Genomic DNA, 15,895 nt, shown 5'->3' with positions numbered 1-15,895 from the left:
TAATTTTTAAAAAAACCTTTAACGATATTATAAACTATAAAGATTAATTATTAATCAAATATTATTAATCAAAGATAATCGAAAATATATCAACACTATTCAAATCGAAGTTCTAATATTATGTTGAAACGAAACTATAACTTCTAAATAATTTAGTGTTAAATAAGTTATCTATTAAAAATAATCTATAAAGAACCAAATGAATAATATAAAAAACAAGAATACATATTATTTTCAAATATATAGGATATGAGGATTAATCAAATCTGAAATCATCAATTGGTGATCTGGCTCTACCTCACTTGCTATAGGGAGCTTGTCTCCTTTGTCAGTCATTAGATAAGTGCTTCCCTATGGCTAAGAGTTGCTCTAACTCTTATTTCTAGCAATGCTGGTGCTGACTAGCACCCTCTGTCGCTTTAGTGACGTCTATACTTGTGCAGTTTGGTTGTAAATTGCAAATAAGCCACCTTAATAATATATATATATATATGATTCTGGAGTTATCAGTTCAGTGGAACATGACCATGTAGAATGGAAAGGAATTCGTTATGGAGTCAACAAAAGGCTCCAAAATGAATTCCCATCTGTGTTATGGATAATGTATGTAAACCACTTGGTTTTGTATTGAGTCTTACTCTGCAGCACCTTAAGCAAACATCTCCCACTATAGACTCAAGCCAAACAAATGCTTGTCACCGGATTGGATAAATGACAATTGAAAGAAACCCTAAGTGTGTATATTTATTTGCATGTGTATTTGTATGTGTGTGTGTATTTACCCTTATTTTGACATCATGTGATGATTGTGAATGAGCATTGTCATACCAGCTACACTGTTTGCCTCCAGTCTGCCATGAAAATGGGTCTGGCTTTGGGGAAAATATTACCTTACTCAAAAATGGGTGAGTGTTCAGAACAAGAAGAGTATCTGCCCATAGAAAATCTTCTTAAATCTTCTTAAACAAATTCTGTCTGATCCATGCAAGCATGGAAAAGCAAACATTAATCAATGATGATATATTTATCCATCTAACTTCCAATAATCAATTCCCATTCACAAGGCATTAGTTGTCTCAAGGTTGCGGTAGAAGCCACTTGACATCTAGTTCCAGAGTGGATTTTTACACTCCATGGTTATATGTAATGTTAAATAGTATTTATAGAATTTTTCTTTTCCTCATTGAAATATAAGAATTTTTTGTTTAATTATTTGAATTTACAATTACTATTATTTGTCTGAGATTTTAAGATCCCAGTCAGGGTTTGTTTTTTTTTTTTGTTCTTGTTTTTTTTTTCTAATGCAAGTGTGTATAACAACTTACTGGCCACATTAGTTGCTATAGTGATAAAACAACAAACTACATATCTACAACATAGCCAGTTACTGCAGAACCAGGCAATTCTTCAGATCTGAGCAGTTGCTGATTCTTTACAAGATACACGTGTAAAAAAAACGCTAGAGACCTGACCTGAAACAGTATTTACTACGCACACAACATTTCTTATGATTACCAAACTACTCTTCTCTGCTTATGAACCTAACTGAGCTATTACTAGCAGTTGTTGGAGATTCTATGCAGGTACATAAACAGCTACAAATAGCAATTAAAGCTCCTTCAAATCACATCCTAATTTCTCGAATGAAAGATATCTTGAATAATTTAGTCTCTGTTTTATAAAAGGATGGGATAGTCCTGGTTGGAATGATTTTGATCACAAGTCTGTTTGATCACAACTAACGACTAAACAACATTCTTTTGTTTAACTGCATTCAAAAGAGAGTCGCCCTATTGGTTGGTCAGCCCACTGCAACTTCTAGCCAAATGACATTCTGCATCCTCTCTCTCACTAATTCACATAAACATTCTTCATCATGTTATGCCTATTACAACTTCTCTACTAAAGCCCACATTAAACATTTCATACTCTATCTCTTTCCCAGAAACTCCTACATTCTCATATTCTCCCTAGAGACATCAACTAACAGAAATTCAGTCAAGCTGCATCAGTCTCACAAGTTTAAGGAACCTGTGAAGACTATGGGCATTAGTTATTTTCCTCAGTTTGCTATGTATGTGTGTGTACCTCCTCATCTAGACATTGCATGGCAGTTGCAAATGTGAGTCAATATTACACAGGTAGTTTAAGGTGGTGAGCAAACAGAATAATTAAGAATGCTGGGCAAAATGCTTAAATGGTATTTTGTTCATCTTTACATTCTGAGGTCGACTTTGTCTTTCATCCTTTCAGGGTTGATGAATTAAGAACCAGTTGAACACTGGGGTTGATGTAAACGATTTACCCTCCTGCAAAATTCCAGGCCGTGTGCTAAAATTTGAAACCGATATTATACAAGCAGTCAGTGCTAGATTAACCATGAAGCAAAATAAGCTTAGGGCATCAAGGGAAAGGGGCACCACAGAAATGGTAAATGATATGTGGCTCAAAAGAAATCACTTTAAACTTGCTTAACCCTTTTGTTACTGTATTTATTTTGAGATGCTCTGTATTTCTTTCAATTACTTTAAAGGGATTTAATAAAATAACTTACAGAATATCAAGTGGACCTTTGGTAATGACTTTGTTGACATCAGAACTGTTCATAGATGGTTCCAAAGCTCTCATTCATGAGATGATAGCCTTGAAAATAAACCAAGGGGTAGGCCAAAATCAGTTATTTGGCATGATGGATTAAATGCTTTGGTTGAACAAAATCCAAGAACAAATGTTCAAAAACTTTCATCAGAACTCCAAACATCTCACACAACTGTTTTTGGACACCTGTAAAAAAATTGATGAAGTCAAGAAAACAGATAGGTTTGTTCCACATCAACTGAACAAGATTCAAGAAAACAGATGCCCCGAAATGTGCTCCTTATTGCTTTCTAAACTGGAAAAAGACCATTTTTGCATCAAATCATTATTTGTGATGAGAAATGGATACGCTTTGACAGCAGCAGAACAACACAGTGATTAGATGGAGGCAAGTCACCTAAACACTACCCATACCCATCATTGCACCCTAAAAAGTTAGTGGCCACTCTATGGTGGTCTGTGAAGGGAGTTATTCATTATTCATTTTTGAAACAAGGAAAAATGGTAACAGCAACATCGTGCTGCCAGGAAATTGATTGTATGCATGAGAATTTGAAAAAGAAGCAACCCAGACTAGTGAGTAGAGATGGCCTAATTTTGCTCCATGACAATACATATCCTCACATTCCTCAAGCTACAGTTTAAAAGTTGCAAAGCCTGAATTATGAGATTTTGCAATATCCTCCCTATTCTCCTGATACCTCTCCTACTACCAATCACTTATTTAAGCATTTTGAGCTTTTCATAAGCAATGACACATTCTTAAATAGAGAAGAGGTAATTGAAGCATTCAGACAGTTTATCACAGCAAAAGATTAATTTATTTTTAAAGATGGAATATATGACATAAAGAAATGTTGCATAAATGTCATAAATTAACATGGATCATACTTTGATTAAATAAATCAGTTTTCTAACAGTTCTGAAACATTTTATTGTTACTTTTCAAATACTACATTTCATGTGAAACAACCTAATACATCATCATCATCAGCATTGTTTAACATTTGTTTTCCATGTTGGCATGGGCTGGACAGCTTGACAAGAGCTGGTCAGCTGCTTGGGCTTCATGTCTGTTTTGGCATGGTTTCTACAGCTGGATGCCCTTCTGAATGTCAACCACTTTACAGAATATAGTGAGTACTTTTACACAGCACCAGCACAGGTGCTTTTACATGGCACCAGTAAAGGTACGTTTTACATGGCACCAGCACCCACAAGCCTGCAAGATTAGGAACACTCAGCTGAAGAGGGATACATTGCAAGTTAATGACATCCTTGTGCCTGATGAGATCTTGCTTTATCTTAATAACCATTACTAGTTTTCACTTGTATAATTGTTGTATAGTGAAACTGTATACCCCTCCCAGTAAAAAGTGGAAGAATACAACCATTATAAATAGACCAGTAGCCAGTTGTCAAGAGAGGGTCGAGAATTGACAGTTGTAGTCGGTGTCTTGTTGAGCTATCAGCGATAGTAAGACAGAAGAAGTTAATGTATTAACATACCAGTATGAAGAGATACAACAGTATCCAATGACTAGTAATTATTGTGGCTACTAGCGTAAAACAGCAACTACGATACAACAGCAGTCACACATCACACAGTGGGAGGAACCCACTTTACAACAGTGGAGATACGGAAAAAAAAAAATTTATGTGGAGTGAAAAAAAAAACATACAGAGAGTTTGAACTACTAATTTACATGGAAAATTAAATAACTCAACAAAAAAGAAACAAAAATCTTGTGCAAACTTATGAAAATCGTAAAATGTGGAAAACATGTTAGCTGGGGTAGTTGAGTTGCAAAAAGTTCAAAGTGGACTTAACCTTTCATATCCCACCAAACAGATAACAACACCTTACATGGGTGAAGATCTTTAACCTGGGGTGCTGGTGTTTCTTCTTTCCTTACCCCCTGTCTTCAGCACTTGACATTTTTATAGAGAACCCATTTCTCATCACTAGTCACTATTCAGTCCAAAAAAGGTTCATTCGTGAGATATGGCAGCAAAGAAGAGCACACATTCACTCCCCACATGCAGTTAGACTTGGAAAGTTTGTGAGGAACCCACTGCCCCAGTTTACTGACTTTTCCGATGGCATGCAGGTGTTGATGAATGGTTGATGAGTGGTTGAAGCCCAAATCCAAGCTTCTCTGCTAGTTCCTCAACAGTTATGATAGGATTTTGTTCCACCAGGGTTTGCAGGATGTCCTTGTTGAGCTCTACAGATCTTCCAGGATGAGTCCCGTCTTCTAGGCTGTAGTTTCCAGCTCAGAATTTCTGGAACCACCTTTGACACTGGCTTACACTTATTGTCCAATCCCCATATACAGCATTAATATTCCTCACACTTTCCATTGTATTGTTGCCTTTATTGAACTCATAAAGCAAAATATGTTGAATATGCTCCTTTGTCACTTCTATTATAGCTTTGAAAAAATAATTGTTAAAATCGAACTGCACTCTTCAAAACTTGCACTAAGAATAAGGACAAAGTAAAATTACTACCTGCTTTTATAACAGGTTGATGCAAGTGGTTTATTCTGCCCCCTTCCAACTTTTAGTTCATGCAATTAAAAAAACTGCATTATTTATGGGATGACCCAATATAATTTACCATTATGCTCTAGATAAACAAGAAGACTTAACCCAGAGAGTTGGTGTGGACATCCAATCTCAGGCATATCCTTGTAATCAAATGCTAAGACAAGTAACCGTACTTAAGGGAGTGCAGATTTCTAAGACATTTGCATCGATCGGTTTGAATATTCTATAAACATACATATAGGCTGTTGGATAAAAATTTTGAATTTTAAACAACTAGCTACACCACATTCAAACACTTTATACTACAATATAATAATAATAATAAGTTTATTGTATACATTGGGCAGGTGCACTACAACTTGTCAGAGAATGTTAAAAGAGGAGACAGTCTGAGCACTCCATCACTTATGATGACAAGTGTTCCAGTTGACCCAACCAACAGAACAGCCTGCTCATGAAAATAACATGCAAGTGGCTGAGTATTTCACAGACATGCATATCCTTAATGCAGTTTTCAGGGAGATTCAGCGTGTCATGCCAAATGTGACAAGGCTGGTTCATTGAACTACAGATAAAACTCATTCTTTTTTTTTTTGCCAGCTGAGTGAACTGGAGCAACATGAAATAGTATCTTGCTCAAGGATTCAATGCACCACCGGGAATCAAACTTGTGACCTTACCGTTGTGAGCCAAATACACCAGCCATTGAGCCATATGCCTTCTGTTGTGAAGGTCAACCACTTGAAATCAACTTTCACCTCTTCTTCCTGTATACATTCCTTGATCTTTTTTTTTTTCAGATTCCTATACCACTAAGATCACTTGGTACTTCTTTACTCAACTCTTATCCTCTATGTACATATACATGTCCATAACAGCTTAGCCTTCTTTGTTGCACACTAAATCTGATTCCTCTTGTATACAGATTTTCTCTCAGCTCATTTGAGCTGTCATTCATGCACACACTAATGGTCAATTAGTATGGCATTTCCACAGAATAAATCAACAGCGCTAATTGGGTTTATACTCTTTGTGTGTGTGTGTTGGAATATACAAACTCAAGGTAAAAACATTCATTACAAAAGGTAGGCCATATATATTTATATTATTAGTCTTCATTTTCTTCAACAAACACGTGGCTGTTCTTATTATTTTTAAACACTTTATAATGCGGGTTACATATATACATTATCATCTTCATTGTCATCTTTGTCATCATCGTATGCATACCTACATCATAATGCATTACTACATACAAGTACACGTCTATATACAGATATAAACACCTCAAACTTATACACATACACTCACACATATATACATGCACATATACACGTACATGCATCATCATCATACACTTATATCTAATCGTATTTATATACTCAAAATACATTCTTTTCATTTACACACTACATATACACACATGTACATATCAGCCTTACTACCCACCCTCTTTATAATCCTCATCTTCTATGGACGTTGGTGTTGATGGTGGGGTTATTCCATGCAAGGCCTGCTGGTTAACAATTGGTGTACATACCTACCTATCTACTAACATACCTGCCTACCTGTATCTTTCCCTTCAACATCACTATACACCCCCATTACCACCTATACACCCTGTTACACAGAATTAAGGCTTTTGTGTTGGCAACTGGAAGGCTGAGAGGTGAGTGAGAGGGAGTAAGGAAAAAGGTACATTGTATACCCTCGCATGATTTGAATACATGTTTCTGAAAATCTGCTTGACTGCCCCCTTCTCTAACTGACCTCTTTCCATCATTGTTGTTGTTGGTGGGGGCCTGTGAAAAGTAGACAAGGATTGACTAGAGGCATGCTTACACCTGTAAGTTTAACTGTTTTTCAGCATTTTTTATTCAGTTTCTTAAAAAGCATTCTAGAAATATGAAGGTTTCTGTTTTAAAACATCAGCTTTTGCAGTTGTTTTTTTTTTAATTTTAATCTTTCTTAAAGAAGATGTGACATGTATATATATATATATATACACATAGGTTTATCTCAAATCTTTAGCCTGTTGTCATCATCATTATTTATTGTTGCTTTTCATTTCTTAATACCAACTTTTTCTTTTTTTTCCCTTCTCATTGAATATTTATCTTTGACATAAAACAGTGGCAGACTAACTGAAAAGTTAAGGAGAAAGACATTTTTTTCATTATAGTCCAAACAAAAATAAAGTAGGGTTTCTTCTTAGAATTTTCAAAAACTCGGCTGTTGATAGGCTACAAATAAATGTTATAAAGTTGAAGAATACTTTTCAAGTGAAGCTAAATACTTGCCTAGGCTTATTATCATCATCATCGTTATTATCAACAGCATGATCACCATCATTACAATCATCAACATTCCATATCAGCAAGGGAGCCTTTATGTGGCTGCTTGACCTGGAAGAAATAGCAGCCACATCTTCAGATCACATCCTACCTTCTTAGAAAAGAAAATACACCAAATAATATAGTCCTAGGTGCATTACGCTAAGAAAAAGACATGATGCTCATAGCTGAAATGCTTTTCATTTTAGGCCTGCATGATTGGGGTTGATGGCAGTGTGGGGAAGGGTAAACAACACCAACAACCTCTCCATCACTCTCATATTTCATTAAGTTTGTTGATAATCCTGACATATCAACTTTAACCTGTGATATGTCAAATTTTTTTTTTATCAAAGAAGTGTGCATTTATGTGATCACTCAACTTGCTAAAAATAGCAGTCAAATCACCCTCAACTTACGCCCCTCTGTCTTACAGAAATAAAGGAACAGACACATCAGATGATGTGGTCCTAGATGCACTATAGCTGCCAAAAGAAAATAACATATAAAGACAGGATTGTTATGGTTGAAATGCCTTTGGTTGTAAGTCTGCTCAGCCAAAGCTAATCAGGGACTAAAAAATAGCAACAATACTACAGAGATATAATTGTTGTTAATTAATGGCATTTCATCTAAATGTAATTGGCACTGACTTTGCCTTTCATCCTTTCAGGGTCAATTAAATAAGTAGCAGTTGAGTACTGGAGTTGGTGTAATCAACTTGCTCTGCTTCCACAGAATTTCAAGCCTTGAGACTATAGCAAAAAGGCTTATCCACCAAAGCTGATTTTGCCTTTCATCCTTACTGGGTCAGATGTATCAATCAAGTACTGGGATTATAACTGACTAGCCCCCTCCCACCAAATTTCAGGCCTTGTGCCTCGAGTAGAAAGGATTATTATTATTATTATTATTATTATTATTATTATTGTTATCAAGACAGCAAGTTGGCAGAATCATTAGCATGCTGCCAGGCAAAATGCTTTGCAACATTTCATCCATCTTTATGTTCTGAGGTCAAATGCCTCGAGGGTCAACTTTGCCTTTTGTCCTTTTGGGTTGAATACTGGGGGTCAATGTAATCAACTTACTTGCTCCCTTGAAATTGCTGACCTTGCACCAAAATTAATTTGACATCTTGGGAAAGTTACTGCCAGAGCAATCTACCGGGCATAAAATGTGTCATGACACATCAAAACAATGTTGATGAAATGGAACAATAAAAGAATTATGTCCTGCAATCAGGATATAGTGGGGCTCCGAAAAGGGTCTCAGGGAGTAGTGTCCCTGCCTTCCTGAGCTAGTTTTCCACCACATTTCTTAAAAGTTGTGGTAGAAGCCTTGGTCTCAAGACCACTCATATCTAGAAACAGGTTAGGGGTAAGCAAGGGCATGCTCCCTGTAGAAAATCCAGCTCCAAAAAAAGCTTCATGATAGCAAAGGAGAATGGGCACCAGCCAACCAACCCAAAGGTTGGGGTGGGCTGCACCTGCCTGCCTCAGTTGCTATGGCATTGAGGTAGAGCCAGCTGATCTCTTATCAAGATAAACAGCACATGACTTTGCAGCTGGAGCCCAGTTAGAATTTTATGCAGGTTGAGTAGCCCATCCAACTCAAAAGATCCCTGTATAAGGTTGTTTAAGGATGATGAATGAAGCACCCATCTTTCCAGAGGTGAATTATTCAGATCCCAAAGAATTCCTGTCAACACATGGCTCTGATGCTCCCCCACTACTTCTGCTCATGATCAGAGATGTGCATATCATCAGCCACTAAGTGACATGCTCAACTGGTTAAGGTCAAGCATCTGACAAGCAAATCCATGGTATTGAGCTGAACATTTACCGTAGTCCTCCTTTTATACCAAAACAAAATATGTACATGACAACACTTCCAATCAGTTAAGATCAGAAGCCATGAGAGCCAGTGCCTAGTACTGTATCAGGGCAAATTTTTATTATCATTATAATCATTGTAGTTATCATTATCATCAAAATTGTCATTCCTATATCATCATTGTCATCTTAATCATCAGCTTTGTAATCATTATTCTGTTATTATTATCATCATCATCATCAACTGTAACAGTATAGTAGTATTATGGTCATCAGTATCATCATCATCCATAGTGTTTATCTTCTTTCTTATTGTTGCTATCATTATCCTTCTTATTTTAATAGTTATCATTATCATTATTCTCATCATCTATATCATTGCCATTAAGAGAAAAGAAAAATTACATCCATCTGAATGTGAAATGTCATTCTCTCTCTCTCTCTTTCCCTCTCTCCCTCCCCCCTCTCTCTCTCTCTCAACTGACAAATTTTCATGGTATGTGAATCTAATGGAATACCACTGTTTTTAGTAATGCCTTGTTCATTATATCGCACCAGTTAATTTGTTTCTTTATTCATGACAAATTACCAGTTTGAATACTTCATCAAAATGTTTAGCATTATCTACTTATTACCATCATATCTAGTGACATCATCTTTTGTTATGTATTTAGTTCTGGTGGCGGACAAACTGGCAGAATTGTTAGCATGCCAGACAAAATGCTTAGCAGCATTTCTTCCGACTCTTTACAATTTGAGCTCAAATCCCACCAAGGTCATCTTTACCTTTCATCCTTTTGTGATCAATAAAATCAAGTACCAGTCAAATACTGAGAGAATTGTAATTGACTAACCCACTTGTCAGTGGATTCTAGTTGATGAAAACTGTAAAACTCCTTTCATGTGTGTGTATGTGTATATATATATATATATATGTATATATATATCTTTTACTTTGTTTCAGTCAGACTGGACTAGCTGGGGCACCACCTTGAAGAATTTTAGCAGAACAAGCTGACGCCCTGTACTTAAGCCTAGTCCATTCTGCCAGTCTCTCTTGCCAAACCTTTAAGTTGTGGGGACATAAGCACACAAACACCAGTTTTCAAGCAGTGTTGGAGGACAAACGCCGACACAAAGATATGCACATAAAGATATATTTATATATCTCTATCTATCTATATACATATGTTTTTGTTGTTGTTGTTATCATTATTATTATTATTTTGTATTATTATTTTATCTGAAGATAATGGAATAGGTATGAGAGAATGTCTATTGAGTATTTAGCTATAATCCATCTGTGATTTGAGTTTAAATATATATACGTTTACTTACACATTTCATTCATCAATCCAGGTTCTCAAATTTAGCACCTGTCTTGTATTGGCATAAATCTTTGTGATGGTTAATCGGGGTCGGGGCGCTAGGAATGTGGTTTGGGTGTCAAGGGGGCGGCAGCCCAAAAATGTTTGGGAACCACTGATGTACATGATGACAATTATCATCTCATTGTCATCATCAAAGGCAAAAACATGAATTATTCTGTTAACTACTTTTAGAACCCAAGTTTAGCTAGAGTTACCTCCCTTAATATCCCCCTTTTCTTTTTCTCCCTTTCTCTTTCTCTTCCCCTCTCCCTGAAAAATCTATCAAATTTACGAGTTAAATTATTGTAATGAAATAGCTCTTCAACTCTTACAAATTCACCACACTGGGAGCCTGGTTTTATACTCCACAATTCTCATGGATGATATTTTGGATACATTTATTTCTAATTTCATTTTTCTTTTCTTTTTAGGTTCAATATATATAAGGTTAAACTGCTGTTTTAGTTAGCCTGTTCAAAACTTGGTGGTTAGCTATAGTCTAGTATATGCACATCACCATTGACAAGATGACTCCAACAGCTGGAAGTTACGCAGTGCTAGCCACTCGGCGCAAAACAGAACATGTGGACTGGCGAAAGATAGCTGCACTAAACATAGAGCAAATGTATCAGACATTTGATTACAACACACTCCAGGAGAATATCTACAGCATAACATTTTGTGATATAGAACAAGAAGTGGTAAGCCTTTCATTTTGCTTATAACCGATTCTAATGCTTTTACTTCATTTTGTTTTTTCGTTCTTTTTCCTGAGACATCTCATCTGATCAGAATGGATGGGTGTTCTCATTAGGGCTAAAAGAATTTTTTTTAATTCTATCTTGGACAATTGTTGATATTTTATTTGTTGTAAAGGCAACAAGCTGGCTGGATCATTAGAATGCTGGGCAAATGCTTAGCACCATTTGTCTGCCTTTACATTTTGAGTTCAAATTCCACCAAGGTTCATTTTATCTTTCATTCTTTTAGAGAAGATATATTAAGTACCAGTTGGACATTGAGGTTGATATAATTGACTTATTCCCATCCCCTGAAGTTGTTAGTCTTGTGCCAAAGCTTGAAACCAATATTCAAATTAAGAGGACAGAAAATGGCAGAATTGTTAGTGCAACAGACAAAATGTTGTGCAGTATTTAGTTACATTTCTTTTTAGTCTGATTTAAAATTCACCTTTTCAACCATACATGGTTGATAAAGTAAATACCAGTCAACTATTGAAGTTGATGTAATCTACTATATTCATTCTTTAAAATTTGTGATTTTGTATTTATGGGCGAAACCAATATTTTACCAGTTAGGGGCAGTAGGGCAATAGAAATGGAACAGCATCAGATTAAACATAGAATACTTCTATTTCCGGCCAATGTTGTTTAACTTAATAGCTCTACTCGGTGACGTGTTTAAAGTATTGTTTTGAGACATCATAACCCCTGTTTACTAGGAAATACACGATCTAATGCCATAGTTTTCTATTGATTTATATTTGATGTATTTTTTAACACAACATTATGATGATCTCTGTTGGAAGCCTTTGCTGAGTCAAGATTAATTATCCTACCTTATTATACTGTGGTATGTCAGATGGTTGTTGTATATATAACATGGAATCTAGTGTTATATTTACTGGGGATTTGTCTCCATACACTAAATGCATTAACTGAAACAAGAGAAGTATTCAAAACATAGTGCTGTCCTTTGGGCAGGTACAACAAGGTCTGAACATATGATCTTATGTCAGTATCTAAACATATTTTTTTGTTTTATTACTCTGAGAAGTCAGTGTTGTGCCCATAGTCTTCCAAAACTTTCCTAGATTGGGTTGGATAAAAATGACTGACTAAGGCCAGTTGGGTTAATGCTCAGTGTAGATTATTACAGATTAGTACTCGGAGAGAAATGTTGGTACTTGTAGGGAGGAGGGATTGCCAGAATGTTTAACTATCCACACACCACATTTCTACCCTGTACCACTATCTAATATAATTATTTCTACCTTCTTTCTTACAGGACAATAAAATAATTGACCCAAATTATATCAAGTTATTTAAGTTATCTCAGTTAATTATTGAATATTTATTGGTAAGTACATTCCATTTTGTCACAGAGCTTCATCATTTAAATCAGCCACACCTGACCCAAATATTCTGTTTGTTTTATATTCAAGCCACCCAAATCCAGCCTCTTACATCTACATTTCAATGCTATTCTACAAATAATCAATCACATTATAGAAATCTTGTAGCTGCCAGATAATGCATGATTAATTCAAAACCCTGATTAAATAAACATTACATTTAATAGAATAATCTAAATGCTAAAGGGTTACTAGGAAGAAGGTTACATGATGTATACTCTGTAATAGAGCATCTGCTATGAGGGATGAGATACATACTATCAATAACCTCTCTATTCTATATACATGTTCTCGCTGTCTAAATGAAGGCCCAGGGAGCAGAGATGTAACACTTAAAAGTCATTCTTAAGTCTTTGACTTAGCTTTTGTTTTTGGGATTTGTAATCTTTCCAATTGTTGTGTGAGACTCAAGCTGGTAGGAAACCAGAGCTGTGAGACTGTAGTCACATTAGCATAAGTGATTTTATTACTCATTAGATTTATAGCAGGTCTATTTCTAAGGAAAGTTCTCAGCCTTCTTATCACAAAACACCCAACAACAATGTAGGAGCAGTACATGCTATCAGTCAGCAAGCAATGACATGTCCCATGCTGCTCTGTGCTCCAGGGTACAGCAAAGCAGCTGAAGGAAGATTTTGAATTTATCTCTGTGTAAGCTGTAATCACAATTAATTTTGATTGTTGTTATTATTATTATGTTTTAAGGTGGCAAGGGTTAAGTTATGTCGTTTTACATTCTGGGTTGAAATCTTTCTGAACATCACTTTTCTTTCATCTTTTAGGGCCTAGGCTAATTGGCTACATTTCTTCTCCAAAAGATGTGGCCATATGCCTCTATCTTAAATCATTATTGTTATCATTATTACTCATAGTGAACTGTTTATGGGTTGGACAAAGTGATTAGCAGCATTTCTCCTGGCTCTGAGCTCAAATTTTGCTGAGGTTGACTTTGCCTTCTGTCCTTTTGGGATTGATAAAATAAGTACCAGTTGGGTGCCTCTGGTCAATGCAATCAACTAGCTCCCTCCCCATCCCCAGATTTTTCAGACCTTGTGCTTATAGTAGAAAGAATTGTTTAACATAGTGAAAACAGCAAACTGGCAGAACTGTTGGCATGTTGGACAAAATATTTAGTGGTATTTCTTCTGGCTGTTTTCACTCTGAGTTCAAATTCCACTAAGGTCAAACTTTGCCTTTCACCCTTTCACAGTTGATAAATTATGTATCAATTGAGCACTGGGTTGGGGAGTCAATGTAATTGACTTAACCCCTTATCTAAAATTGCTATCCTTGTACCAAAATTTGAAACCATTACTAAACATAGTGTTAGAAATGTTTTGTTTGTCATTGAGAAATTTCATCTTTCATTATGTGACTTCCTTTGTGTTCTGAGAGGTTCCAGCTGCGGAGAGTGTTTATGTTATAATCATATCCAGTCTTTTTGCTTGAGTGGAAATTTAATTACAGAGACTTCTTTTATAGTTGAGTGCAAGCTGTCTTTCTTGATGTAGTGAGTTAAAACTAATTTTTAATAAATCAGAATTTTATACATGGCTGTGTAGCAAGAAGCTTGCTTCCTAAACACAAAGCTCCAGGTTCAGTCCCACTGCATGGTATCTTTCACAGGTGTCTTCTACTATAACCTTGAGCTGACCAAAATCTTGTGAGTGGATTTGGTTGACAGAAACTGAAAGAAGTTTGTTGTGTGTGTGTATGTGTGTGTGCTTGTGTGTGGGTTTGTTTCTGTGTTTGTCTCCCACCACTACTTGTCAACAGGTGTTGGTGTGTTTATGTCCCCATAACTTAGCAGCCTGGCAAAAGAGAACAGGCTGAATAAGTATCAGGATTACAAAAAAATAAGTACTGGTGGGAGGGGGTGATTCATTTGACAAAAAATTTTTCAAGGCGCTGCCCCAGCATGGCTACAGTTAAATAACTGAAACAAGTAAAAGATAAAAGATGTAATGAGTAGACAAGCCATTAGTATTTATGACAATTGCTCTCAAATGGTGCAACATTTTAGTTATTAAGAATTAAATGAAAATATTAAGTGGGAAATGACACTTTATCTTTTACTAGTTTCAGTCATTGGACTGTGGCTATGCTGAGGCACCACCTTGAAGTGGGGGTGAGGAGCACTAACACAAAGACACAGACACACATACACACTCATATACAATGGGTTTCCATGCAGTTTCCATTTACCAAATTTACTCACAAGCCATTAGTCGGAGCTATAGTAGAAGACACTTGCCTAAGGTCCGATGCAGTGGGACTGAACTCAAAACCATGTGGTTGGAAAGCCATCTTCTTAACCACACAACCATACCTGTGCTTAAACACTGCCAACAACTTGAGACATGTTTCAGTCTTATGAAACCACTTCAGCAAAGCATATTATTAGTTTGGTTTTATTCTTATAAGCTGTCTTCTTAAAGCTAATAATTTCCTTCAAATTGCTGCCAGCGACACTGCCTCATGTCATTGCTTTCCACATTTCTCTTCTGACTGTGACCTCCTTTGTTCCAGAACTCACAAGAATACTTAACTCACCAACTGGGAAGTGTGGAAGAGAGAATCAAGAAGCATGAACAGGTAAGAGTTAATTTTAAAGGATTTTGTATTTGTTATTGTTTCTGTTTAAGCCTCAGTTTAGATTGCATTTTACATTCCAGTTGTAAACATCCTGTCATTTATTTAGATAAATGTACACAGGACTACAATAACCAATGTACCATTCTCTTTTTAAGACATTTGCATATGATACAAGGGAGATTTCACTTCTGTTTCTTGCAGCTTGAGCAACCATATAGAGACACTCTAATATTGTGGTGTAAAAGTGGGGTTAAGTGTCAAACTTGCTTGCAATATATATGTGTGTGTGTGTGTGTGTGTGTGTGTGTGTGTGTGTGTGGAGAAAGAGATCCTCATCATTGTTTTCACATCTGCTTTTCTATGCTGGCATCAGTTGGACAAAAATGTTGTGAGGCAATATTTTGCAGCTGGATGCTCTTCCTGTCACAAATCCTTACTAGCTTTTCAAGTAAGAGA

At 36.1% G+C, this 15,895-nt stretch overlaps 1 protein-coding gene across 1 annotated transcript in view; it reads left to right on the top strand.

Moving 5' to 3' along the window:
- Positions 1-15,895, top strand: part of LOC106872833 (cilium assembly protein DZIP1L-like) — a 62,806-nt gene that overhangs the window by 2,367 nt on the left and 44,544 nt on the right. Inside the window, exons 2-4 of the mRNA XM_014919959.2 lie at positions 11,121-11,390; positions 12,718-12,789; positions 15,374-15,439. Coding sequence (XP_014775445.2) covers positions 11,196-11,390; positions 12,718-12,789; positions 15,374-15,439 — 333 coding nt within the window. The 5' untranslated portion in view covers positions 11,121-11,195. The remainder of the gene's footprint in view (positions 1-11,120; positions 11,391-12,717; positions 12,790-15,373; positions 15,440-15,895) is intronic.

The sequence above is a fragment of the Octopus bimaculoides genome, chromosome 7 (genome assembly GCF_001194135.2).
Source record: "Octopus bimaculoides isolate UCB-OBI-ISO-001 chromosome 7, ASM119413v2, whole genome shotgun sequence".
Lineage (NCBI taxonomy): Eukaryota > Metazoa > Mollusca > Cephalopoda > Octopoda > Octopodidae > Octopus > Octopus bimaculoides.
The sequence above is the reverse complement of the archived record's forward strand: the minus strand, read 5'-3'. Positions and strand labels throughout refer to the sequence as shown.